The 26,095-nt window shown below is 37.9% G+C and overlaps 1 protein-coding gene across 2 annotated transcripts in view; it reads right to left on the bottom strand.

The window, feature by feature from the left end:
* Positions 1-26,095, bottom strand: part of DSCAM (DS cell adhesion molecule) — a 3,720,739-nt gene that overhangs the window by 315,289 nt on the left and 3,379,355 nt on the right. For both annotated transcript variants that reach the window (XM_044071570.1, XM_044071571.1), the window contains one exon: positions 20,065-20,177. In XM_044071570.1, coding sequence (XP_043927505.1) covers positions 20,065-20,177 — 113 coding nt within the window. The remainder of the gene's footprint in view (positions 1-20,064; positions 20,178-26,095) is intronic.

Below are 26,095 nucleotides of genomic sequence, written 5' to 3'. Positions count from 1 at the left end.
CAAGCGGAAAGCACACAAAGTTTGTTAACTAAAGGAAGTGTTTAAAATAAAAGTATTTGAGGAAATGATTAACAGTAAAGCAGAACACAAGTATGTTTAAAGCAAAATGAGTGTGTTTAAGGCAAAGCTGGGCATGTCTAGAGTAAAACAAGTACAAGAAATGTACATTCGGCATGAAAAGGGCTTAAACGAGCAAAATGAATATAATAAGGGCAAAAAAAGGGGACACTAAGCAAAAATAAAGCAAGGCAACTGTTTTGGCAAAGTGCTGTATTTGGGCATAACTACGACTTCATATTGTATCAAGGGCATAACTACAGTTATTCTAAGTATCTCAAAGTGTCTAAAAGTGCTTACAGTGTGTGCTTATTGCTGTGCATGTATTTTGAAGAGTTTTTTGTGTGCAAAGTGCAATTATTTCATGAAATACAGTCAAAGTATGCCCATTTCAAAAAGCTTCTTGTGCTGGGTGTAACTATTTGCAAAGTGCCACCATTACAGAATGCTTCTTCTACTGTAAAGAGTTACCTAGCAATGTATCACCATTATGGAGACATTTCAGTGTGCTGTATACAGTTATTCGCAAAGTGCAATTACTTTGAAAAGTTAATGAGTTTTGGTTAATAGATGTCCAATTTATTCACATCATGCAGTTACTTGACATGTTTCTTACACTGATAAGAGGTGCTTTCTTGCAAAAAACAACATTACAAGAGTATTACAGTGCTCATGAGTTATTCAGTCGCATCACAAAGTTATCGAATATTTCTTAAAATGATGGTAAATTACTTTAGCAAATGATGATAAATGACTTTAGCATTTTAGCCTTTCCAATGATATTCCAAAAGTACCAAAATACCCAAGAAGTTTAGTCCATGAAGTCCAGTTATTCGAAGGTACTATGAGTTTGTTCATTCACATAATTCTGAAAAGCCCAAAAGGTATAAGTTCAGAGCACAAAAGCATTGGACAAATACTGGCATTCGTTTCTGGCATATGTGCACGTGTGTATGTTTGTATTTATTTGCAAAACCCTTCCCTGGTATGTGTTAATATGGCCAATGGATTTTAAAAACCCCTACCACTTGTATCTGATCAGAATATTAAAGAGAAATGGAGAATATATGAGCAAGAGTACAATATTTTTATATAAGCAGCTTATGCAGATAGAGATGCATGCACCAGGGCATTCATTTTGTTAAACCTATCTGGGTCAGAGGCCATAGAAAGAGACTGTTCATTTGTGTATGCACCGGCAGTATATGAAGAAGGTGCAGACCATCATATCGTTGTACAAGCTGAATCAAGGGAAAACCTTGAGTGTTTGAAGCACAAGTTCAGAGAAATGTTTAACCCCCAGATGAATATTACATTAGAGAGGCATTTGTTTTACACGAGAGAGCAGAAACCAGGGAAAACATTTGCAGCTTATACAACTGACTTCAGAAACAGAGCTATAATGTGTCAGTTTGGTGATTTAAAGGATGAGCTGATAAAGGACAGGCTTGTGTGTGGCATCAACAGTGCTGCTATGAGAAAAAATTTACTTTGTGACAGTGATTTAATGTTGAGCAAAGCCATAAAGACTTATCAAATCCATAAGGTCACAGAAAAACACACAAGTATGCTTGTGAGTGACAAGAACATGGTTTCAGTTGGCTCCAGAGCAAATGCAGATAGTATGCAACATGTGGCAAACAAGAGCAGGCCTAAGCACATGGCAGCTACCAGGTTTCCAAAGAAGGCACGTGGCTTTCCAGAAAGTCCTAAGAAAAGAGCTTGCACCAGCTCAGTGCAGTACAAGCATGAATCCGCAAAAAACAAATCTAGCTTTTTTGTTAACTGGCACAATTGTGGTCCGAATCATGAGTCTAAAACAGAGAAGTCTTAGCATTTGGTCAGCAATGTCACAAGTGTAAAAAATGGAACCATTTTCAAAAGTTTTGTAAATCAAGTAAGCCTCACACAGTTGTAAAGAAAGGTCACACATAAAAGCAAGTTGATCAAGTAGAGTCCAAGCAGTCAGCTTTCTATGTATGGCGTATCAGTGCTTGGTGAAAGAGATGATGCAGTGAACTTATTAACAAGAAGTGAAGTATTTTGTACTGTCTAGGTTAATGGAAAATCCACAGAGCTCAATGTAGACACTGGTTTAAAGTGTAATGTTATATCAGCAGGCACATTTGCTACAGTGAGAACTAACAAACAACTCAGTGTAACCAGTAGTGCGACACTTGTTGCTCATGGAGGTGAAAAAATTCAAACTGAAGGTTCAGTGATGCTTTCATGTAATTTGGACGAGAACTATTACAGCTTGTTATTCTATGTAGTTTGAAGACCAGTGCAATGTTTATTGGGTCACCAAGATAGTTTAAGAATGACTTGATGAGTTAAGAGATCATATTCAGACTGAACCAATTTTAAAAAAGCTCAATCGCTATATTAATGTCAGGTGGCCATCAAAGCAATCTAGTGTACCACCTGAAGTGTAAACATATTTTCCTTACAGAGATGAATTATTGATGGAAGATGGCATTATTTTCAAACGTCCTAAAATTGTTATTCCTGCTATCTAGATTTTGCATCATGGTCACCAAGGGTCCACATCCACTAAGAGAAGAGCTAAATAATTAGTATTTTGATCTTCATTATTGAAATACATTGATTATGTACTTTCTTCTTGTTCAGTATATAATAGTATTAAACCACATTTGCAATGAGAACCATGTCACCTACTTCCAGTCCCTGAACTACCTTGGTCTACTGTAGCAATTGATATATGAGTGAAACAATCAACACTACTTAGTTTTGTAACAGATACTAAAAATACCATACCGAAGAGGTATATTGTATGACTGCTGATAAAGTAAAAATAGATCCCAACAAATAAAACAACAATTGCAGTCAACAAAATGGCAATGCTTGAATAATCACGATCATAAAATATAAAAAAACGTTTTATTGCAGACGGTAAGTGCTTTCACTGAACAGATTCATCAGACCATGTAGCAATGTTTTACAAAACATTTAAAAGCTTAGAAGAACCAATCAAAAAACTTCATAAAATGACATCACATCTTGATAAAAAATGCTACATTGTAGCAAAGCCCCTAGTGGATATATTATGTAAGCACTACATAATATACCCACTAGGGGCTTTGCTACAATGTGACATTTTTTATCAGGATGTGATGTCATTTTATGAAGTTTTTTGATTGGTTCTTCTAAGCTTTTAAATGTTTTGTAAAAACATTGCTATATGGTCTGATGAAGCTATTCATTGAAAGTGCTTACCGTCGACTATAAAACGTTTTTCATATTTTATGATCGTGATTATTCAAGCATTGCCATTTTTGTTGACTGCAATTGTTATTTTATTCTTTGGGAACTACTTAGTTTTGTTAGACTTTATTCAAATTGGTTTGAAAGTGATCTACTACCTAACCTAACATCCACTGCTGTTATTACTAAGTTGAAACATCATTTCTCAGTTCATAATAGTCCACACAAACTTTATTCTGACAATGATACTCAATTTACTGGCCAGTTGTTTCAGAAATTTGTAAGAGAATGGGACTTTGTACGTGTTACTAGCAGTCCTGAATATCCTCAGTCCAATGGTCTAGCTGAACGTGCAGTGTCAAAGCATGACAATACTGATGTGTTCTTGAATTTACTTAATCTCAGAAACTTTCTGCATGACGATATTCTTGGCTCACCTGCTCAAAGACTACTTTCCAGGCAAACTAGAACTATGCTGCCTATTTCTTCCAGTTTGTTGCAGCCTAAACTTATGAACAAAAAAAAAAACATGAACACTCAATTGTTTAAGAAGCATAATATCCAGAAAACTAGTTACGACAGATTGAGCAGATTACTTTGTCCATTGAGGGAAAGACAGATGGTACGAATACAGACAACGAAAGGTTTGAATTGAATAGGACAGATTACAGATATCTGTGCCAAGCTAAGATCCTACTTGGTAGACTCCAAGGGTGTGGAGTATAGGAGGAACTGCAGACATTTCTTCCTGTACCAGAATCATCATCATCATCATCATTGCAATCACAACATTGTTTCTGTGATGCAGGCCCTAAGTCTAAGAGTGAATCAGATGCTGTTTCCAGACCAGAATGTGTTCAAAATCCTGATTCCATTCCAGAAAATGATTCGAACATTTCACAGGTCAATAAATTTACAGAAACTATTTCAATTGCTAAATCTAATTCCCAGCTTTATGTCACACAGTATGGACGAGTATCTAAGCCTAGTGTGAAATACGCAGCAACGTGGACTTGACTGTATATCCATGTATAGTTAGTATTGTGTAATGCATGACTAAGGATTACCTGTGATTTCTGTATGCCAAATAGTCTAATAACAATTTTATGACCTATTTCTTAAAGAGGGAGGATGTAGGTCATGGTGCAATTGTGTGTGCTATATCTTTAAGAAGCATACGAGGCTGTACATGCACGTATAACTTCCAGACACATGCAATCCCTAGTGCCATTTTGAAGGAGCAGCCAGAGAGAGAGGGCATGCATGATTACAGTTGTTAGTTTGCATATAAGTTGCTTAAGTTAAAGTCAGTAAGCCTCTACGGTAATCTGTTTGTATAAAAAAAGCTTCTTAACCAGAACCCATGAAAACTCTTCTATTGTGTCTTAGATAGCCTAGGAGAGTGACAAGTGTCATCAGATTAACTTCAGAAGCTTGAAATACTGAAATCTCGAATTTCAGTGTTTCAAGCCCAAGAAGTAGAATCCACAAAACAATGAAAAACTAAAAAAGACGAAATTCAAAACCTCAAATACCGCAAGTTTTGAATTTCGTAGTTTTACTACACACACATGCGCACACACACACTCACACATACACACACACACACACACACACACACACACACACACACACACACACACACACACACACACACACACACACACACACATACACACACACACACACCATCCACCACACAAACACACACAATCACTCTATTACATGAAATCAGAGGGGCACCCCACACCCCCCTACTTAAATATTCTCACTCCAAGGTTGCACTACATACAAACACACACAAAACACCTATACACAAGCTACTATCTCTTTGCACACACACACATCACAGCAACAAAACACACTGACACACACCAGAGCCCCTACTCAAACCCCTTAACACACACACACTTACCTGAATACATAACCATAGCGGAACTTTAGAAGCACTGAATTCAAAACCTCCCGTATTCAAGGTTTTGAATTTCACGCTTCTAAACTTTCGCTATTATATGGATTCGGCTTCTTGGGCTCGAAATAGTGAAATTCAAGATTTCAGTATTTCGAGCTTCTGAACGGAACCTATGTCATCACATTTCAGTTGTTACATCCTCTTTTGATCAGAGTACAACCTCTCGGTACTTTGTCAGGGGGCAGGGGATTTGGTTTGTAGACTGGGCCTGTAACATACTGAAGAGATGGGAGGGGTTTAACTACCAAGCAGTTTGTCCCTGTGTAGGAAGGAGACACTGCACTTAAGGGAACACATGAGCATACTAAGTTACCATAGGTTGCAAAAGAAAACGGGGGGGTGCCATGGGTTCTGGTACATGCCAAAGTTTTCAGGTTAAATGTTTCAGATTTAGCACCTAAGGTTACATATGGGCTCACTGCTAGTGAGGCATGGTGGAGAATAAAGGGGCTCCTATTTAAATGCCACCATGCCAAATGCCAAGTGCTAATACTCAGAAAAAAAAGACCAAAAATGTTATTAAACATTTGTTTACTGGGAAAGTCCGACTTGAAATGAAGCCACTTTTCAGCGAGAAATGCTCCAGACACATGTCTTTGAAATGAGGGAGTAAACCAGAGCACCCATAGGAAACCTTCATGAATGCAGGGAGGGCATGCACACTCCACACAGAAGGCACTCCAGCCAAGAATCAAACCAGAAAACCTCTTGCTGTGAGGCGACAATGCTACTGCTGCACCACCGCACTGTCCGCAAAAATGCAAGGGATGAGTGAATCTCAAATATCACTGTTCTCTTTTAAGCTTCTTTTTTTACAGGGGGCATGTGCCCCATTCCTCAATGGAATACTCCTCCCTGAACTTATATATAGTAACTCCATGATTGCCACATCTTAGAAAAAGGGAATAACCAGAGAAACAGCCATTTCAGACATAGTATATGTAAGTCTGTATTTTCAACCATTCAGTTTCCATGTTTCAGGAATCCCTTTAGTGGGTCCTGGCATTTCAAATGGTTAGTGAACAAAGGTCTCAGGAAGCATCAAGCAGGACTAACACTGTGACAGTGGTGGATTCTCTAAAGACAATTAAGAGTTTTTCTATCCTAGTATAGGGAAAGAAAATCATTGCTAAAAGAGATATAGTCACGATTGCAGTGATAGGGCTAGAACACTACTTCCAGGGAGAGTCCACTGCAGTCAGGGCCTTGAATCAGAAACCTTTTCAGGTTCTCTTGGCCTCAGTTTATCTGGATATGGAAGGGAGTCAGCAGGCGGATGTGCTTGAATACAGTCTTGCTGCTGTCAGTACCTTGTGCATGTGCTGTGAGACACAGTCAGGCATGGAGACAAAGCAATGGGGAAGGAAATAGGGGATAAGACCCAGCAGGGACCCACACATCCATCCAGAGCTGGTTTCAGGATGGCCTGGGTAGTAGCAGTGAACCAGGGACTCAGACACTACAACTGAAAAGTACTGGGCTTTCCTTGGCAAGTGGTACTTCTAGGGGACAGATTGCTATTAGTAATCAGAAAAACTTGAGCCATGACATACATATGTTACTAGGCTTCCTATGGAAGGGGAGCTGGTCAAAGTCAGCAAGGAATAAGTGTCTCAGAGCCTACTTTCAAAGACTTGAGGGAGGTAGCCTGCCAATGTTGTAATACGGAATTCTTTGACAGTGTAGTACCTTGTATGCTTGCTGTAACATGCAGCCAGGGCATTGAGGCAATTACATGCAAAAAGCAGTGGGGGTGAGACCTAGTCAGGACCCAGAGGTCTATCTGAGGCAGGTAACCTCATAAGGGGAGCTGATCAGTAGGCAATGAACTGGGAGATGAGCCACAATGACTAAAGGTTTCTGGTCTTCCCTTGGAAAGTCGTACTTGACAGGGAGATATTGGTGATGATAGTGATCATCCAGAACATGCTGCACTACTGGAGCACAGTGTGAGACTTTCATAGAAAGGGGAGCTGGGGAGACTCACCAAAGACGTGATGAGGTAACCTATGTTCTCAGACACATTTGTACAGGACTTAGGGGTAGCCAATGAGGTTCTGGATAGTCAAGGGCAGAGGGAGTCCATATAAAGAATGTTTAAAGGGGAAGTACTGCAGTAGCTGGTACTACCCATGTCCTGCTTACAGGCATTTTTGGACATACCACATGATACTCGTTTTGCAGATCAAATGGGCATGTAGCATACTAAAATATGATATATTCAGAATTGTTACTGGCCAGAAATTGAAAAGGATGTCACAGGCTATTGCAGGACCTGCAAGCTATAACAAAAGATTGGGAAGGCTGGAGACAACACAAAGCTGCACTGATGCCTTTGTTTACAACTCTAGATATCCCTTCCACCCCACTCATGAATTTGCTACACACCTTACCACATCAGTTGTACAGCAGCTACAAAAAAAAAAATTCTGTTTTTCTTTGAAGTACAGAACTTATGTGTACTTGTAGTGTTTGATAATAATAATTGTTTTTAATTGTAAACAAAACTGTTATGTATACTTAAACTGTCTGTAACTGGAGCTTTTCTCCTTGAGTCTCCACTGAAAATGGGCTCCTGGCCCAGCTGGACTAACCCGGTTAACAAATGTCAATAAATATAAAATAAATAAATTATAAAACATTTCATAAGGTTACTATGGATGTTGTGTGACCTCTGAGTACCCCAAGTTCCAGAGTAAAGAAATATATGCTAGAAGTTGTGAATTATGACACTGTATATCTAGACATGTTAGCTCTGTCTTCCATTGAAACAGAAAAGCTGGCAATGCTTTGCAAGTCATTTCCAGCAGGGTAGAAATACTGATGGATAGTGGTGCCAACTTTAAGTCAGACCTGCTGGCATATTTGTGGAAGGACTACCAGGTAAAGTATTTAAAGACTACCTCCTACAATCAGTAGCAAATGGTCTGGTGAAGCAGTTTAACTCTGCAGTGAAAACCATGTTAAGGGCATTTCCAGTCTACTTCAAGAGGAAGTGGGACAAGTACTTGCCACATCCTCTTTTTGGTGGCAGTGGTGTGATTTAAGCTCCATCCATAAGAAACCACATGTGACACCTTTATCAAGTACACAGCTATTTTTTTTCAGTTGAAAACTAACTGCGCTGTTACTGAAGAACTCAAACCATGGAGGTACTCGCTTCACAATGGTTGCATGATAGTGGAATTAGTAAAAGTTAGTATAGTTAAATAAGAGGGTTGAGAGGTGCAGGGAATTATAAAAGGGACTTGTTCAATTGTTTTTTCTCAGTGTTTTTACACAGTATTCTTTTTTATTTTATTTTATTTGTTTCTTTTGAATTTTATTATCATTTGTTTTGTTTTTCATATGTATTAGCTTTCATTAGATGTTTACAGTTTAGATTGGATTATGATTGCTGGGATTCAGGTTCCTGTTCTTCCTAACACTACTTGTTTTGTATAATATATATCTTATGTATACATAGAGTTGTTTGAACTTTTGATGTAGGTTATTTGCCCTGTAAAATGGTAACTGGCCATTACCTGGTTGGCAATGAAATCAAACAATAAGTATATAAGACAATAGCTATCAAAATGTGCAGTGATGATTGAAAGATTTTCAGTAACAAAAGCTGAAACATTTGGGTAGACCACAAATGCTTGTATGCTTGTAGCTTGTGACAAACTTGTTCTAAATGGCAAGTCTACTAACTCAGTATAGCTCGATCCTACCTAATTAGCCAGCTCTTCCAACACCCTATCACAGCCCATTTGCTGACCCTAACCATGGCAACCCTCCTTGCAGTCCATAAATGTAAAGTACCCAGTCGCTCCCTAAAATTAAACTTCACTGTTCCCTCACTAAAGCTAAAGTCTTTAATTGTTCTCCAGTCCTAGATTTCTTTCTCACTCCCTAACCCTAAATTTCTCTCTGGTTCCCAAAGCCTAAACACCTCTCCTACTCCATAAACCTAAAACTCCAAAATCTAAATTCACTGTTTGTTCCCTAAACCAAATTTTCCCTCCTGCTCTCTAACCCTAAAACTATTGCTGCCTAAACCTAAGTCTCTTCCCAGTCACTGCTTGATACCATAACCTACAGTCACTCCAACTTCACATCTGACACACCTACGATGTTAAAACTTAGCTATTGTCTTTGGTTAAGGTGCGGTAATTGTCCCAAACATCGCTACTGGCTTTGGTTGAGGTGCAGCAGTTGTCCCAAACTTAGCTACTGGCTTTGGATGAGGTGCGACAGTTGTCGCAAACTTAACTACTGGCTTTGGATGAGGTTTGACAGTTGTCCCAAACTTAGCTACTGGCTTTGGATGAGGTGCGACAGTTGTCGCAAACTTAACTACTGGCTTTGGATGAGGTTTGACAGTTGTCCCAAACTTAGCTACTGGCTTTGGTTGAGGGGTGGCAGTTGTCCCAAACTTAGCTACTGGCTTTGATTGAGGTGCAGCAGTTGTCCCAAACTTAACTACTGGCTTTGGTTGAGGTGCAGCAGTTGTCCCAAACTTAGCTACTGGCTTTGGATGAGGTGCGACAGTTGTCGCAAACTTAACTACTGGCTTTGGATGAGGTTTGACAGTTGTCCCAAACTTAGCTACTGGCTTTGGATGAGGTGCGACAGTTGTCGCAAACTTAACTACTGGCTTTGGATGAGGTTTGACAGTTGTCCCAAACTTAGCTACTGGCTTTGGATGAGGTGCGACAGTTGTCGCAAACTTAACTACTGGCTTTGGATGAGGTTTGACAGTTGTCCCAAACTTAGCTACTGGCTTTGGTTGAGGGGTGGCAGTTGTCCCAAACTTAGCTACTGGCTTTGATTGAGGTGCAGAAGTTGTCCCAAACTTAGCTACTGGCTTTGGTTGAGGTGCGGTAGTTTTCCCAAACTTAGTTACAGGCTTTGGTTGAGGTGCGGTAGTTTTCCCAAACTTAGTTACTGGCTTTGGTTGAGGTGTGGCAGTTGTCCCAAACTTAGCTACTGGCTTTGATTGAGGTGCAGCAGTTGTCCCATACTTAGCTACAGGCTTTGGTTGAGGTGCGGTAGTTTTCCCAAACTTAGTTACTGGCTTTGGTTGAGGTGTGGAAGTTATCCCAAACTTAGCTACTGGTTTTGGTTGAGGTGTGACAGTTGTCCCAAACTTAGCTACTGGGTTTGGCTGAGGTGTGATGGTTGTCCCAAACTTAACTACTGGGCTTGGCTGAGGTGCGGTAGTTGTCCCAAACTTAGCTACTGGCTTTGGTTGAGGTGTGACAGTTGTCCCAAACTTAGCTACTGGGTTTGGCTGAGGTGCAGTAGTTGTCCCAAACTTAGCTACTGGGTTTGGTTGAGGTGCGGTAGTTTTCCCAAACTTAGTTACTGGCTTTGGTTGAGGTGTGGAAGTTATCCCAAACTTAGCTACTGGTTTTGGTTGAGGTGTGACAGTTGTCCCAAACTTAGCTACTGGGTTTGGCTGAGGTGTGATGGTTGTCCCAAACTTAACTACTGGGTTTGGCTGAGGTGCGGTAGTTGTCCCAAACTTAGCTACTGGCTTTGGTTGAGGTGTGACAGTTGTCCCAAACTTAGCTACTGGGTTTGGCTGAGGTGCAGTAGTTGTCCCAAACTTAGCTACTGGCTTTGGTTGAGGTGTGACAGTTGTCCCATACTTAGCTATTGGCTTTGGTTGAGGTGTGACAGTTGTCCCATACTTAGCTACTAGCTTTGGTTGAGGTGTGACAGTTGTCCCATACTTAGCTACTGGCTTTGGTTGAGGTGTGACAGTTGTCCTCTCTGCATGACTGCTGCACCTCTTGCAAACATCTAGTTGAGTTCGAGCATGAGAGGTAGAGTGTGAGCTACAAGATGCCCAAGTTGCTACAGCTAGAATTTCTCAGAATGCAATTGCTCACTTCTTTGTAAGGTGGGATTTATATACTCACTTACTACTGAGGTTTGGGTGGTACAAAGTTATTACTCTTCCAAGAATTAGTGAGACAGGCATTACTTTGTCCGACTAATTGTTATTTCTCTAAGGTAGAGCAACCTATGAGCAAGAATAACACTGTTTTAGGAGAGTGTATTTTTAATGTATATGTATCACATCTACAAGTAAACTTGAGCAGCTTTGAAGAAGGCATTTTAAGAATGTATGCAGTCAAGTTATTATTTACTAGCCCTTCTGACTGAGTCAGTAAGATGTGAACTTTTTGGTAGCAGGGGATCTTACTGGAGCCATATTAAAATATGTGCACATTGAAAATATCTCAAAGCTAATTTACCAATCATTTTCACACAGAGTGAAATATGCAAGCAAAAGCCTAATTTAGTCACAACAATTGGAGATTCAGCATGGCAGAGGACTGTCCTAAGTCAGTCATGGAGAAGTAAGAAGAACTAGTTTATCAGCTTACTAGTAATACAAGACAGGCACAGCAGCCACAATGCCAGCATTTATCTTCATTTTTTGTTGTGATGCACATAAGGCAATAAGCAGTAAAACATTACAAAGCATAAGGCAACTTACTACATTTTGAAATATGTCATCACACATTATCAGCAGCGGAAATTATTTGAGTTTTGGAGCACTGATTCAAACTGAAATTTATGCGGCATGGATTCTCAATGTCTTTAATGGTTCGGGATCTGCTATTTGTGCTGGGTTACTGATAAAAGTACACTGTGGCAGGAATTGATGATACAAATGAATTTGCTACTATTCAGAGCATGACAAAATTCTTTAAATAACTGAAAAGTATGCATTTTTGAATCATGTAATATCTATCTATCTAAAAATCTCCAGAAGTTAATCTAAAGATTGGAAAAAAATCAGACACCCAAACATGCATGCTCTTAGGCACAGCCTCAGACCATGCAAACTAAACTTAATCTACAGTTTTTTTTGTAGGGGAGGGAAAATCCATGTGCACCCCCACACCCCCTTGCTAATTATGTATACCAACTACAACATAACACAGTCCTCGATGAAGTGGCATATTCTTCAACCCTTGGAAATGTCGATCCCATGCACCTGTCAGCCATCTAATTTTTTTTTTTTTTTTTGCTAAAGTGTGTCAACAAAACACATATCAATATTTGGGAGCATCACTTATTATAAGCACTCCCATACAGACAGATAAGGAAAAGAAAAGAGATTTAATATGATGTAATATTTATGCAAAGGAGAAAGCAAAACTAACCAATATAAAAAGAGCAGCACCAAAGATATTTGAAGAGGAATACAGGCAAAGGAATCCGGATATGGAAAATGTACAATACAAAAAATAAGGAGATTGAGGGGAAAAGTAGAAAAAGAGATTAGTAATGGAGAAGTCAAAGAAATAGAAATTGAGGTTAGGGAGCAGCTGCGAAGAGAAGGATTTAGTGTAGAAAATTGAATGCATAAAGCAACACAACAGGATAGAGCAATGGATATCCAAATTAAGAGGAAACCAGTGGAACAGGAAGCAATTGGTCTGGTGCCATATCAAGATATTTTGGAGCATTCTTCCACAGGAAACCAGAATAAATGTTCACTTGAAGCTGGACAGCAAGGGAAGGAACAGGAGACTGTGGAAACTCTGATGCAGTCAATGTTGTGGAGTGATAGGCCAGTGAGTTCCCATATGATAATGCAATGGACGGCACAGGATGAAGTTGAAGAGAATGTGCCAGAGGAAGATGCTATAGAATCCTTAATGCCCGCAGGAAACAGAAAATAAGAGATGTGCCCTCAGTTTGGAAGAAAATGAGTTAAGAGAAGAGTTGATTGATTTAATAGACATAAACAGATATATCAAGATCAATGAAAGAAATAGACTGCAGAAGGTTAATAAAACCCCAAAAGTCAGAAGTTTGATAAAACAAATGAATGCAGTAATTAGAACTGTTCATAAAAATCCATGCAATATAACCAAAGTAAACAGAATATATTACTGTGCTGCAAAATTAATAACTGATAAAGTTCTACCACAGAAACACATGGTAGCGAGGGAAAGGAAGGGGTGAAAGCGAATACCATCATAGAAATATCGAATAGAGAAAACTATAAAGCAGCTAAGACAAGAAGTGCCACTGTTAGAAGATTATAGAAGAGGGAGCAGATCTACAAAAATACTAAGAAAGATAGATGTGATAGAAGCAATGCAGTATTAGAACAGACTAGGATCTATTATGCACTATAGGAGATAAACTAAAAATTTCAAAACAGGTGGAAAGACTTAGAAGATATGAAGATAAATATAAGGGAAAAGCACAAAATAAGCAATTTATTGATGATTCAAAAAAGTTTTATAGAGAATTGGGAAATAAGGTAAAAGGAATTGAAAGACTGCCAAAAAAAGAAGAACATTTTGGAGCAGTATCTATGAAGATCCTGTGGAACATAACAAAAATGCTAAATGGATAAAAGAAGTAAAAGAAAGAATAAGAAGTTTAATGGAACAGGATATGAAATGGAATGAAGTAACAGCCAGAGAGACTGAAATAAATTTAAGAAAAGCCTCTAATTGGAAAACCCCAAACCCAGATGCAGAACCTAATTTTTGGCTTAAAGTATTAACTTCTTTGCACGAGGATTTACCCATGAGTACGAAATATTTATATGCACACCCTGAACAGACACCACACTGGTTAACAACAGGAAAAACAATGCTCTTACTTAAGAGTGAACCTGCAAGCTACCCTAAAAATTATAGACCAATAACTTGTCTTCCAACGACGTATAAACTATTCAAGGGAATTGACATCAACAGAGTTTATAGTCATTTAGAAGAAGACTCAATTATGGCAGTAGAACAAAAGGGCAATAAAAGAAAGTCATATGGAACAAAGGATCATTTGTTGTTAAACAACGTTATAGTGGAAAACTGCAAGAAGGGGAAGAATCTAAGTATGGCATTGATCGACTACAAAAAAGCATTTGATAGTATCCCACATTCATGGATGAAAGAGTGCTTAAAAATGTATATGATACACTCTACACTGATTGACTACATTACAGTAACCAGGAAACAATGGCAGACCACTTTGCAATTAAGTGATGATAAAGGACAGATTATTATCCCAGGGATACAAATTCAAAGGGGAAAATTCCAGGGTGACTCTCTGTCACCATTGCTATTCTGCCTTGCCATTAATCCATTAAGCTGTTTACTTAACAGCTTAGGCCATGGCTACAATTTGGCTCCTAGAAAACAGCAAAGTCTAATGATTTCTCATCTTCTCTTTATCAATGATTTAAAACTGTATAGCTCATCAGACGAGGAACTGAGAGCACAGCTGCAGGTTGTCAAAACTTTTTCAGATGATATTGGAATGCCATTTGGTCTTGATAAATGTGCAAAAGCAACCTTTAAAAAAGGAAAACTGCAGCACCAGGAAAACATCAGTTTGGGACAAGAATCTGATATAAAAGAACTTGGGAACTGATGAAGATCAGGAATAAAACATGAACAAATGTGAATAAAACTCAGTAAGGAATACTTTAGAAGATTTAAATTAATCCTGAGAACAGCATTGATGCCTAGGAACAAGAGCCAAGCTATAAATCAATTTGCTCTTCCTGTCTTAACTTATAGTTTTGGAGTAATTGACTGGCCCTAAAAAGTGTTGGATAGATTAGATATTAAAACAAGAAGGATGCTTCATGCTCACCAAATGATTTATAAAAATCAGTGTACACCAAGATTATATATTCCCCATTCCGAAGGAGGGATGGGCCTCCTTGAAATTGATTACATGTATAAATCTGCAATCATGGGACTCCACACATATCTACTCACCTCACAAGATCCAAATGTAGTGAAAGTTTTAAAACATGAGGAGAATAAATCTAAGATGACATCTCTGCTTAATTTAGCAGAAGCATATCGGCATCAAGCAGGAATGGAAATCAAACCCGAAGTGGATAAAAACCAGGCAGCAACTGAATGTCCCAAAAACAAAAGAAAGAATATAAGGTGAAGGACCAGATGAGAAGGCAAGAAATGTGAAAAAAACATAAATATAGTTGCAAGTATAGAAAACTTCTGTAAGAGCCTCATGTTGATCAAGAACAAAAGCAGTAATGGTTAAGGAAAGGCGAATTCAAACCAAGAAATGAAAGGTTAATATTGGCAGCCCAAGACAGTGGGCTAAGTACACGCTGGTTTACAAAGTTCAATGAACATGTGAGAGAAACAGGCAAATGTAGGTTTTGTAAAACCAAACTGGAAACAGTCACACACCTTGTTGCTTGTTGTGACTCACTAATGACAGAGGGACTGTATACTGAAAGGCATAATAATGTGGCAAGACTGTTGCACTGGAGATTATGGTATCAAAGTGGCTGTAAAACACTGGAAATATGAGCCATAAAGAATCATAGAAAATTATTAAGTTTATATCATAAGGGATCACCCATTACCAACAGTTCAAAAGACAGATGCTAGAAAACTGGATATAATGGTCCAAGAAAACAAGACAAAAGTAGCATTGATCATTGAAATTGCCACACCCAGTGACTATAGTGTCTTGCATACAGAAAGACACAAAGTCATAAAATACCTGGATCTGCAGGCAGAAATGAGAGCCATGTGGAAGAAAGATACCCAGACAGTTCCAATAGTAGTAGGAGCAATGGGTCTTATAAAAAAAAATTTACAATCGTATTTAGATATGAACCATGCTGCTGTGGTACAGCAGTAGCGTTGTTACCTCACAACAACAGGTTCTCCCGTTCGATTCTCGGCTAGGCTTTGGAGTGCCTTCTGTGTGGAGTCTGCATGTCCTCACCGTGATTGGGTAGCATTCAAAAGACATGCGTGCGTAAATGGGCATGCCTTTGTTGAAGGTTGGATGTCGAGCTGGCACCTCAGCATTTCGTAAAAATCTACTGCTAATCATTAGCGGACCGGAGTTCTGCTGTGGCGACCCCTTACCGGGAAAAGCCGAAAGACAAACAACAACAACAACCAATTCATGTAACCCTGTACGAATTGTAGAAGGAGTCATTACTGAGCACATTGTGGGTGCTGCGAAGAGCACTTTTGGCTGACATCAAAGAGTGAAACAATACTAATTTCATGAAATATAATCATACTTTGACTTAGGAATGGGGTCCATTCCCATCATGGTATTAGAAACCCAAAAGACTTGGAGAAATTAAAAAAAAAAACAAAAAAAAAAACAGATAGATAAATAGAGATATGCATGTACATATTCTGTCTATTATCTTAAAACTACATGCTCTAAAGATTCTGTGTATTCAAAAGTTTTATTTTATTTCTGACAACCTTGATAGCAGTTGTCTAGTAACTCTCACATGCATTAATGTACTGAAATAATTTTTATACTGCTATATCTTCAGGAACACTGCTACAGTAGTCTACCACCCTACTTGTAAAAAAAATAGCTCCTAGTGTCTCTTAAGTGTTTAACATTGTATTTTCAGATTTTGTGCTTATATTTTCATTCATCTTTTAAAAATTGGGAGACAGATTCTTATGATTTCCTTCAGATGCTTAAACATGTCTTTCTTTTACTGTCCCCTAGCTACTTCCTCCAAGACTGAAAATGTTGATCGACTGAAGACTCTCATTTCATGTATTCAAGTGAAGATCATATATCACCATCTTGAACTGTAGCTATTGTGGCCATGTTCCACGGGTATCCATCTGCGTGCCTGAGTCACTTTCTAACAAGAATAGAATGAGCAAACCCATTTAATTGAATGGGCAATTGTCAAAATTTATTTGAAACTAATACTGAGGTTTTGCTACCATGGACTTCACTGTACTGATTGTAAAGCATAGGCATTATTAGAATTAATTCATTGATCCTGCTGCTAAAATGTCTCATTGCAGTGTCTAGGGTTGAGCCTGAAAACAAATAGTTATCTCTTTATTGTATACTAGTGTTTCAAATGAAAAGTGCACAGAAAACAAGGAATCATACAATCTCATTGGAATGTGAGATATCAGCATTACAGATAGGCAATTTGCAAAGAAATAAGTGAGGTGAGCAAAATGAATACATTATCTTGTCAAAATGTATACACTAGATAAAAAAATACTAGCATGAGGTTAGAACTGATGGAGCCCAAAAAAAAAAAAAAATAACATTTCCATGGTCTTATTATTATAGTCATTGAGGGCAACTCTGAAATATATGAATTGTCAACTGTAGCCTAAACCACAGTTTCAGAAGTAGCATGAGACATTTGCTTGAAAAATAATGAAGACTGCCTTAGGAATAAAAAGCTATTTCTTACAGCTTCAGGGCTGCCATGCTAAGAATAAAAAAAAACATAAACATCGGTGTTTAGTTATGCTGTGAGTGGTTTGTAGGTAATGGAAGTAGCTAATGTATCTCAAAGTATTACAGAAAAGTAAACATATTAATTAAAACAACTGAATCATTAGTTTTATATAAATCCAGCCATAATGATAGTCTGTAACTGCTGTTTGTTTTATATACCATTGTTAAAAAATATAATATCCCAAGGAGGACTATTTTTTCTGTGTCTAATACTCCCATGTTGTCTTTTTCTAATCAAGTTACCAAGTTCACTTAGTTATTGCCTTGCTTACCCTATTCACTCAGCAATACATACATTATTCCAAAGCATTGCCATTATTTTTGTATTTCTGTTATTCAAACTAGGCATCATTATTTTGTAGACATTTATACTACAGCATTTATTCTGCCATTTAAATTATATCTATGACATATGCAATAACTGGTTTTAGAGCTGAAGAGGTTAAAGGAATGAGTTACTGTATCATGTACGCATTTGTAGTTTTTCTACTCAAGTAAATTGCATGCCATGCATTTTTGAGATCAGGATAAAATTCACTGAGAATATGCAGGAGCTCTTTATCATGGCTGATCTGGTCAGCAAAAACTAAATTAAAAACTTAAAGCCAGTGTCAATGTTGTAATGCTGGCACTTATGGAAAAAATGTAAAATAAAACATTTAATATTTTTCTTCAGATTTTCAGACTGAAAGCTGAAGCAGGGTGGTAGGCATTGCATAACATAGTATTAGTCAGTAAGTACTTGACAAAATTAAGTCAGTGATATTAAATAGACAAGGCCACTGCTGTCCCTATACATGGTGCAGTTGGCTATTACTCAGACATGAAAAAGATGTAGTGATCTAAGATTTAACACACACACACACACACACACACACACACACACACACGCACGCACGCACGCACGCACACACACACACACACACACACACACACACACACACACACACACACACACACACACACACACACACACACACACACACACACACACACACACACACACACACACACACACACACGATAAACCAAAGCATCAAAAGAATTTTCATGTAGGCATGCTTGTATGTACGCATCTCAGTATTGTAGTAAAGGAATAAGATATGTTGTTAGTAGCACTTTTTTTAAGGTAATACATGACAAAATGGGATGTACTAACAGTAATACTAACTTTATCAACAATATAACAACAAAAGCATTATGAAAGCACAGCTGAATATCAGGAAAACTACACTACAGAAAATAGTTATTGTATGATCTCTATTAGTCAAATATAAAGTTCTCTCATGAAAAGTTCTGTCCATGACAGAGGTATTGCACTCTCAAGAGAGGACTGGAAACCCATATTCTTGTTCGCAGATTTATGAAATTCTACAAAACTTTTCTGCCAGAAGAAGCTGCCTTTGGTTGTTGGTGTGCAGTTCAAAATGAATTCATGCTTCAGGTGTTTCCTGCAGTCAGCTGATCTTCAGTTTCTATTGTATTGAAATGTTGTATTTATCCTTTGTACTATGTAATACAAAATATCTACCTTTCTCTAATTTAATTATATTGAGGTACTTTCATTGCATAACTTTGTATTTGCTTATATATGATGTTTGTTTTGTCAATCAAAAGGGACACTAGTAACCCTGTTCACCCTGTTGACTTGTCTGTAAAAAATAAATAAATAAACAAACAACCACTTTTCTGCCATGCAAACTATATTTTCTAATTTATTTTGACCAAATATTTATTTTGTGGGATAAAGTTAAGCAGTGTCTGTGGTATCAGATAAACAATATTTTAAAAAGCTTTCATTTTCTAAATATCGTCTTAGCCTGACTCCATGGCAGTGAGTGACGGAGCCCTGACTCAGTCCCTGGCAGATGAGGTATGATTAGCAGCCTTGACATTCGTGGATCTAGGCAAAGAGAGGGAGGAATGGTCCCTCCCACAGTCTGGTCTGCTCTGTTCTCAGAAGGGTTTGCATGTACATGGAAAACAATGGGTGGTGCGATCTGCCTGGTACAGTATGTTAAAAACAGAAAAAACTCTTTGTCTTGTTTAGAGAAGAATAGGGCAGCATGGAAGGAATGTCCCTTGTGGAAGTGAGGGGATGTCCTCCACAGATGGACCATTTCACACCTCTCCCCACTGTATAGTTCAGCATGTGTAACTTAAGGCCGGGGATCAAGCAAGAAAATAGGAACCACCCCCGAATGCTGTTTAGGTAAAAACGCCTCCTGACTGACCCCCATCTTGGTGATCGGGAGTGAATGCACTGATTCAGCACGGGCAAAGTGATATATATATATATATATATATATATATATATATATATATATATATATATATATGTATACATATATGTACGTAAATGTATGTGTGCATATTTGTATTATTTTAAAATGTTATTGTCAATCCGCAAAGTTTGTAAATACAGTTTTTGTTTTTTTCCTTACACAAAAGGCATGTATTAACATGATCACACTATTCAGCTAAATCATTTATCACATAAAACATTAAAAACTTCAGCAAACGGAAACAAATTAACATAATTTTACCGATTGTCTCCATAGTGTCCCGCTCCTCTATTAGTAATTGAGCGCGGGGAATATCGATGTGCATTCTTAGAGTCTGCTGCTTGTTCAGTGTATCTGATGTCCTGGTGTTTTTACTAGAAATAGAATACAAAAAGGAACTATTAAAAATAAGAATTTAAAACAAATATACAATACCATTATCTATGCATCAAACTCATGCTTTACTGTCTCCATGATGATTTAAACAGGATGTGTTCTGACCTGCTGCAATCTGAGAAAGCAAAACCAATGGAATCTTGCAAAGAATGTTCCATAATTAATTGCTGATCACCTCCAGTTATACTCAAATGTTAAAACTGATCAATGTGATGATATAACCAGTATATCACAAAGTTCCTCAAGAGTCTTGGAAATTCAGAGGTAGGGGCATGTTTTTGACTATGGTAGTACAACACATTGGAAAACAGCATCCCTGTCCTCAGCTCTGCAGACCACTACAATTGCAATGCTGCTGAATTATACCTAATAACATGCAGAGGCAATAGTCTGAGTTCTCCGAATTGGTACTGTTGTGTGTCAACCTTCTGAAGTATTGGGCAGTGCAGTGGTGCAGTGATTAATGTTGTCACCTCACAGCAAGAGGTTCTCTGATTCAATTCCAGGCTGAGGTACCTTCTATGCAGAGTCTGCATGTCCTCCCTGCATTTGCATTGGTTTCCTCAAGGTAGTCCAGTTTCCCCCCACATTCCAAAGACAGGCATTTGGTGCATTTCTCCCTGGGCCTCCACTGAAAATATGCTCTGTTCTAGTCGGACTGTCCTGGTCAAGCCTCCACTGAAAATAGGCTTTCCTGGTCAACAAATGTTAAATAAATAAATAATAGCACAGCTGTACACTGAAAAAAACATGCCACAGAACCATACAGCAATTGGTCAGTCACACAGGTTTTCATCAGTTAACTTACATTCAGCCCGGCAATGATACCCATACCATCTCAAACAGCATAAACTGTTTGTTAGCCTTTATTTTGTAACAACCCAGTGGTTAGTACAGCTGAAAGCCCTATATACCCATTTTATTCATTTATTTTGTTTATATTTCATTTACAAGTTGAATGAAATGGACCACAAGGATCCTTTTTCGCTGTCTGTTATATAATAATGTATAAAAAGAAATGCAATGTGTATTGGAAAAGAAAATACACAATACATAACATTAATGCAATACTGGGTAAAATTACAGAATAGAAGAAATACAGCTTTTCAGAATACCGCAGTTCTACCAATACATTAAAAATACAGATCTTGGCTAGCTCACATCTTTGCCAGCAGCAGCTTAGAAAATATGTACAGGCTTGGTGTTTTTAGGTTCATACTAAGCTTACTGCCCTTGCGAGCCATTTTAAGCCTAGCCAGTTATCCCTTGTGAGACTCAAACCCTGCACTTTGTGTTTGTAAGGAAAACACCTTAACCATTAGGCCACCCTCCCTTGTGGTCTTCTGTTCGCATTAGGATTCAATAAAGCCTACATTAAGTGTACACTGTTCTGAGTGAACAGACAAACACAAGCATAACTCACATCTTCCTCCTAATTTTAGTTTTCCTACTGATTTTCTTGCAGATTTACATATTGACAGGGATTCATAAAGTTTACCACAAACTGTAGACTACATGTACACTTAGAGTAATCTTTCTGATTGACTAGAAAGCACAAAAAATGTGGTAGGGATATTCTTGAATACATATTGTGTATACTTAGTGTACACTTAGTGTAGGCGTTATTGAATCTGGCCCAATATTGTCATTCAGAAAGTTTCATAGTAGATGTTTTTTAACACAATCGATAACTCAAGTGTACCAGTGTGGATGTGGACCACTGGATTAGGAAGGCTGTAGGATGGCAGTCAACAATGGGGCAATAACTGTGGGTTATATGGGCTATGACAATGATGCACCCTGTTGCCATGAAATAAAACAGTCATTAATCTGGCTTTGCATTGCTAGTCTGTATTTGTATAAAGCAACTTTGAATACTTTAGTGTGGCCACGTTTTATCATAAGCAGATATCTGACATATGCACAGTCAAGTGATTGTAACTGAGGGGAATATACATTGCTAGATTATAATGACAACAGTTTAAGTGTGTTTTTATGGTTAAAATGTTTTAAAATGGGTAATTACAGTACTACTGGTTAGTAGATTTTGTTTCACTTCTTGCTGTAAAAATGTTCAAGGCTACTCAAATATTAAAATGAACACACAAATGTTGAGTTATTAAACAATAAATTTAATTTAAAACAATATGGAAGGTTAATCAAAAAGTACATGTGTATTTTTGTGTGGTCCAAAAAAAACTTGTGTGTGTGTTTGTGTGTGTGTGTGTGTGTGTGTGTGTGTGTGTGTGTGTGTGTGTGTGTGTGTGTGTGTGTGTGTGTGTGTGTGTTTTGGAGGGGGCAATATTCAAAATCTACCCAGGACCTAATGTGCATTTATTTCACTTATGTCTGCACCCTTATTCTTATGTATTTTCTGTCCCTTTCACCATTTTACATGTTTTTTTTTTCTGTCTGTAATAGTTATTTCTCTTATCCACTGTTTCACTGTATTTAACCAATAAGCAAAACTCACCATCGAGATTTCTGTTTCACAGTTCACCTAATTTGTCCAATTATTTGTACCCAGATAGCTTCTGCAACTACCATTATTTTACTTTTATCTCTGTTAGTTCAAGGAGCGTCTATATAACTAGAAAAATCAGCAAATGAAAAGTATTTAAGTATAGTAGAGAAATACATAATTATCTGTGATAGTCAGGAGTTGTTTGGCAATGAGATATTTCCATAAGGGATATGTCTGCAGGATCTCATATAACACAATGCAGATTTTACTAGAGCTGGCAAACGGTTTGTTAGAACAGAGTTAAACAAGAATTAGACTTCAATGAATTCCTTTTTCAAGAATTCTTGCATTGAGCTTATAAATGCCTTGGCTTAGAAGAAAATTAGCTCAATTAGTATAAAGAGTAGCTTAACTCTACGTATACGGAGGGTTCGACCATTACTACAGTGAATACAAAGGCAGGGCCAAGAAATGTAGTCAGTGGTGCATCAATGACTAGTGTGCCAGCACCAGACAGACAGTCCACAAACTAAAACTTAAGACACTGTCTTGGAACTAGAGTGGCTGCAAAACCAGGTTAGTACCAATGTCTAGTTAGTAGGTTAGTACCAATGTCTGGTTTTGCAAGGTAAGCCAGAAAACACGGAGAAAGAAGCTCACAGAAAAGGGACCCCAGTGAAATGTCTTTTGCACTTATCACTAAAAATAATGTATAGGAAGTGGTACAGGAAAATGAGCATGCTTCACATTGAGAAGTATTTAGTACTTACATATACATTATTTGTTTATATATTCAGTGATTAGACTATAAACTAATTTTTCCATAAATTTTGCTAGTAGCTGAAGACTAAACATGGTATGGTGGTGACAAAGTGAAACGATTTTGCTTTGGTTTCCAGATGATTTCTAAACCCATCACAAAGACTACCTGCCACTCACATTTACTGGGTACTATTTTTTTCCCCAAGTACTTCATGCACACTGCTTCATCCTGCAGCCTTCTTATCTAGTTCCACACATCCACACTGGGTCTGCCAGCTTCTGCATTTCTCCTATGCACTTACTCTGAAGTAGCTGGGGTCAGTCACAGAACCTAAGGGCATCCTGTGGGTCTTGCCCCTCATCATCACCTGGGAGGTTTTACACTTTTGGCCTGTACCCATTACTCCCTCTTCTATACTACAGTCCCATGGGGCTACAGTTGGGGTATGCAATTTGTCTCCCTGCCTCCATTGCAACTCTGCCATGTTCACCATTCTTTCCTCTCATTGGACTACACTTCCCAGTATAGCATCCACAGTTTCCCATTGGGATTGCCACAAGGAATCTCCAAGAAACCATCTCCCCAGACAGGCATGCCTCTTGATCAATTGTCCAAGCCAAATAAATGAGCCCAGATCCATTTGGCTGTATTCAGGGATTTATCCATCTGTGCAACTGGGGCAGCACACTGACCACTATTTTGCACCAAAATCTTGAACAGCTCCCTTTGTTAATCTAGTAGTTAGTGCAGATGATTAATCTAGCGGTTAATGCAGATGATTAATCTAGCAGTTAGTGCAGATGATTAATCGAGCAATTAGTGCAGATGATTAATCTGGCAGTTAGTGCAGATGATTAATGATGATTAATCTGACAGTTAGTGCAGATGATTAATCTGGCAGTTAGTGAAGATGATTAATCTGGCAGTTAGTGCGGATGATTAATCTGGCAGTTAGTGCAGATGATTAATCTGGCAGTTAGTGTGGATGATTAATCTGGCAATTAGCACAGGAGATCAAGATGTATGAACTGTTAATGAGTTGCTTCCTGTATTCCATTTTCCAATTCCTTCAGTATCTGTTTGCTTACTAGGTGACTTTGAGCAAGTCACTTAATCATAGAATATTCTTGGACAATTTGAAAATTGAGCTAAATTCCTCAATAAGCTCTTGAACTGCAAGTCTAGTAACTACAAATAAACCTACCAAGGATACAAGTTATTTCCCAGCAAGGCAGGATGGATCCTTTATTGATTTCAACCAAAATAGAAGATTTGCTTACTTACTGCATCCATGAGTACAAACACTTTCTGTACCTCCTAACTGTAAAAATGCAGCCATATTGGAACTGTCAGTATCTCAAGGACTTTCTTTTTCTCTTATCTTGTTCTATACAAATTCAGTCTGTCTGACTGTTACATAGTAGAGGAAATGGTATCTGGCAGTTAGTGAAGAGGAATATGTTTATTACCTGTTAGTAAGTGCCTTCCTGTGGCACATGGTTTAACTCCCTTGATTTCTATGTCCTTACTGTGAGCAAGTCACTTAACCAGGCAGTACTCCCAGGATGAGTGTATAAAAGGGCTATGTGGATCGGTGCCGAACCCCAACAAAAAAATACAAAGAAATAAATGAATACAAACCTGGACTTGGAAATGAATTGGGAACTGATCTGAGTCTAGCCTAATTGCTTAATAAAAGGCAAACTGAATTGCTATACTTGGTTTCAGTAAGACAAGATAATTTGAAGGTCTTTCCTCAGTTATGAAGCACTAAGTTAGCCTGCAAAAATCTCTTTTCATGACCAGAAGTATACCAGGTAATTCTCAAAAGTATTTTTTATTGCTTTCAACAGACAGTATGTAATTTAAAAATAATAACAACATCAAAAGCAGGTTGGAGACTGGAATATGCCTTTGTACAAATCATTTTATTTTAAGATTATATAAGTACTTTTTTTAACAAATTCACCTCCCTTAATCTGATGGTTTTGTCTTGTTTGATTTACCTGCCTGTCTCAAGGAGGAAGAAAAGGAAATTTTGTCTAGCTACTCTACTTTTTAACACCAAGCATTTGTTTGACCTAATTCTTCTGCAATGGTTGTGCTAAACAGAAGTTTGGTATGCTAACAATGGGCATACCCTCAAAGCCAAAAAAATGCAGTAAAGTTTATTTTGGTAAATTTAGCATTACTACTACTTATCATATAAATAATTGTCCAAATTAAATCTGACAAAGTCACCAGGGACTTGGGTACCTTTGTTGACAACAGATTCTCCTTTGATCACCTTGTCTCTGTGCTGGTTATAAAATCCTTGTACCTTGTATGCCTTTGACGTTTTTATTTGATCTTATATAATTTGCATTATGTTCTATAACTAGAACAAAAAGCAGTGGGGACAAGGAATAACCCTGTTTAGTACCTTTAGTAATCATGATTGATTGGGAAGTATATGAGCCTATCTTAATGTATGAAGCAAAAACGCTGGTGTAACAAATCAAGGCAGAGCGAAAACATAAAAAATGACTTTTATTGTGTGACCGCTTTCACGGCTAGCAGTGCCAGTTCTTCAGCCATTCAAAAGCCATTGCCATTCACACTATTTGAATAGATTCCAACCAATGAAATTCCAAATTCAATAAAACAATCAATGAAGTCATATAAAAACA

Source organism: Protopterus annectens, chromosome 5.part0 (assembly GCF_019279795.1).
Source record: "Protopterus annectens isolate FY-2018-M chromosome 5.part0, PAN1.0, whole genome shotgun sequence".
NCBI classification, from domain to species: domain Eukaryota; kingdom Metazoa; phylum Chordata; order Ceratodontiformes; family Protopteridae; genus Protopterus; species Protopterus annectens.
Note: the sequence above shows the minus strand (reverse complement) of the source record. Positions and strands in the feature narration are given on the sequence as shown.